Raw genomic sequence first — 2,871 nt, 5'->3', positions numbered from 1 at the left:
AACTGATCGAAAGGTAGTACATAATACCGGTAACTGCCATGGTCCCAATAACGATCGAATTGAGGATTGGACAAGTGAACTACACACAAAAAGGGCCGACCTACTACTACGTAATTAGCTAATCAATCTTTTCGGCTGTGCTTAATTAACGTATGTTGACCCTAGCCACGTGCATTAGTAGCATGAATGTGGAACTATCCAACAGAGCAAGCAAAGCAGAGCGATTTGTCTGCATATATGCATGCATGGAAGGATATAAGCCGTCGTCTGCTGCCTATAAATAGAACACCTCCTTTCCCTAACCACCTCACACACCATCTGCTTGCATCTTCCCAATCTTTGCAAAGCAACAACAATCCTAGCAAGTTAAGCTAAGCACCCAGTTAGCTAAGCTAGCTATAGCAGCCATGAATTCCAAGTTCCAGCTGATATTGTCAACCTTCGTTGTCATTGCCGCTTTCACCCTGCTTCCACGTCCTTGCGCTTCCATCGAGTTCCACCGCAAGCTCTCCAGCTGGTCCAATGGCGGAGCTACGTGGTATGGTGCTGCTAATGGCGCTGGAAGTGATGGTAATTAAATACATATGTTGTCATCAGATGAGCGTTATTCTCGAAAAGAAAGTCGATCCATGCCTATATCATGCAGTGCGTCTTAACAACAATGCAATCAATATCTTTGTGTACAGGTGGGGCATGTGGGTACCAGGCTGCCGTCGACCAGGCACCGTTCTCGTCCATGATCGCCGCCGGCAGCCCTTCCATCTACAAGTCCGGCCTGGGCTGCGGCTCTTGCTACCAGGTACACATTACATATATACATATACTGAGAGAGAATACCAGCCGTATATATACGATGTACAATGAGCATATATTGGAACTTAATAAACAATGTTTCAGGTGAAATGCAGTGGAAATAGCGCTTGCTCGGGCAACCCGGTGACTGTGGTCCTCACCGACGAGTGCCCCGGGGGCCCGTGCCTCAGCGAGCCGGTCCACTTCGACCTGAGCGGGACGGCGTTCGGTGCCATGGCGAATCCTGGCCAGGCCGACCAGCTGCGCGCCGCCGGCGTCCTCCAAATCCAGTACAACCGGTAAACATCTTACACACTGTCTTCCATATGCATGCAGCGAGCAGCGACGGCGGCCAAGCGGCGCAACAGTTGCAATTGTGTCCTTTAATCGATCATCTGATCGATCTTGTCGCGTGTCAGGGTGCCGTGCAACTGGGGCGGAGTGATGCTCACCTTCGCCGTGGACGCCGGCTCGAACCCCAGCTACTTCGCGGTGCTCGTCAAGTACGAGAACGGGGACGGCGACCTCTCCGGGATGGACCTCATGCAGACAGGGGCCGGCGCCGCCTGGACGCCGATGCAGCAGTCGTGGGGCGCCGTCTGGAAGCTGAGCGCCGGCGCGGCGCTGCAGGCGCCGCTCTCCATCCGCCTCACGTCCAGCTCCGGCAAGACGCTCGTCGCCAGCAACGTCATCCCTTCCGGCTGGAAGCCCGGCGCGTCGTACACATCGACGGTGAACTACTAATGATCGCAAGCACTGCACCACAACTTGCATAGCTGCATGTGCATGTGCACCATGCATGCAGCTTTGCAATACATATATGTCTGCAGGCAAAAGGCATATATATATTGGATCGATTGGTGCAACAACGATGTGTACTTGTAAGTGTGAAATTAATAACGGCGAGATACGTACAGAGGAGGAGGCGCAGATGATTTACCAGTTCTCCCCTCATCGCTGCAGTTGTCGTACGTGTCAATGATTATCGTTATACGTGTTAATTACTGTGTGTGTGATCAGTGTTTGTAATGGCATAATAGCCGACCAGTGCTTATAAACGTGCTACTATATATGAAGTTATGAACTCAATTCACAATTTCACATTGTACGTGTGCATATAATTAAGTATTGTCTCGACTCTGCATACATGGATGTCTCTCAGCATGTAACATGAAAAGGCTAACATTGCACGCGGTCGGCCCTGTGTGATCATGTCGATCTGTTTTATATCATGGCAAGATTTGCTATAGGACACCGAAAAATTATGGCCTTTACTATAAGACACCCAAAGATCGTGAATCTTTTCGTGGATACGGCAAAAATGTTGTAATTAGCTACTGGACATACTCCTCCTATTATTTTATTATTTCTAGTTAAAATGGAGAGAGAAAGAGTTGTGTAAGTACCAAAATGCCCCTCTCTCTTTCTTTTCTTTTCTTCTCCCCTTCTTCCTCGCGCTTGCTGCTGAGTTGAGCAGAGGCGTGACGCGCGCGGCCAACGTGGCCGGTCCGAGCCGGGACGGCTCAGCCACGGTAGGGCGGCGGCGGCGGCGCATCACCGGGGTTCACCGCCGACGGCGACGATGCATGGCGGCATCCCGGCGCACGGTGCCCGGGAAGAACTCGCCTTTGCCGCCCAGTAGCCGCCCCTCACGGATTTCGTTGATGGCGCCGGTGCCCGGGAGCGGAGGCGCGAGTAGCTGAGCATGCAGTGGAGCATGGCGCGCGTACCACTGCCTGTCGACGACCGCGCACGCCACCTCGCTCCACCCCGCGGCCTGGCCGCCGCCGCGCCGCACCACCCACCGGAGCGTCTCGCGGAACGGCGCCTCGCAAGCGGCGTTGAGCACCAGCATCTGCTCGACCGGGTCGGCGCGGGGTCAGTGACGACATCGGGGAGGAGCTCGTGCATGGGCGGCGCGTGGCATCGGTATAAAAACACGGCGCGTGGCGTCGGTATAAAAAACAGAAGCGAGCAGGAAAGCGTCACGGTGGATGTGGGTTTCGTGTTAATTGAGATGCGCCAAAACGCGATGTTTACAAATATATATGCATGCGGTGGCGCTGGTTCAGGATCCTA

General features: G+C 53.3%; 1 protein-coding gene across 1 annotated transcript; it reads left to right on the top strand.

Annotated features, from left to right (window-relative positions):
• Window positions 1-327: 327 nt before the first annotated feature.
• LOC127774432 (expansin-B18) lies at window positions 328-1,849 on the top strand. The gene is made up of 4 exons (XM_052300675.1): window positions 328-570; window positions 687-799; window positions 898-1,091; window positions 1,212-1,849. Exons 1-4 carry the CDS (start codon window positions 408-410, stop codon window positions 1,534-1,536), a joined length of 795 nt encoding a protein of 264 aa, XP_052156635.1. The 5' UTR covers window positions 328-407; the 3' UTR covers window positions 1,537-1,849.
• Window positions 1,850-2,871: the final 1,022 nt, after the last annotated feature.

Source organism: Oryza glaberrima, chromosome 5 (genome assembly GCF_000147395.1).
Source record: "Oryza glaberrima chromosome 5, OglaRS2, whole genome shotgun sequence".
Taxonomy (NCBI): domain Eukaryota; kingdom Viridiplantae; phylum Streptophyta; class Magnoliopsida; order Poales; family Poaceae; genus Oryza; species Oryza glaberrima.
Note: the sequence above shows the minus strand (reverse complement) of the source record. Positions and strands in the feature narration are given on the sequence as shown.

Bases quoted from the DNA above. Each gene is read 5' to 3' on its own strand.
- LOC127774432 (XM_052300675.1), top strand. From the start codon at position 408: ATGAATTCCAAGTTCCAGCTGATATTGTCAACCTTCGTTGTCATTGCC. The intron at 571-686 runs GTAATTAAATAC...CTTTGTGTACAG, and splicing joins TAATGGCGCTGGAAGTGATG to GTGGGGCATGTGGGTACCAG. The intron at 1,092-1,211 runs GTAAACATCTTA...GTCGCGTGTCAG, and splicing joins CTCCAAATCCAGTACAACCG to GGTGCCGTGCAACTGGGGCG.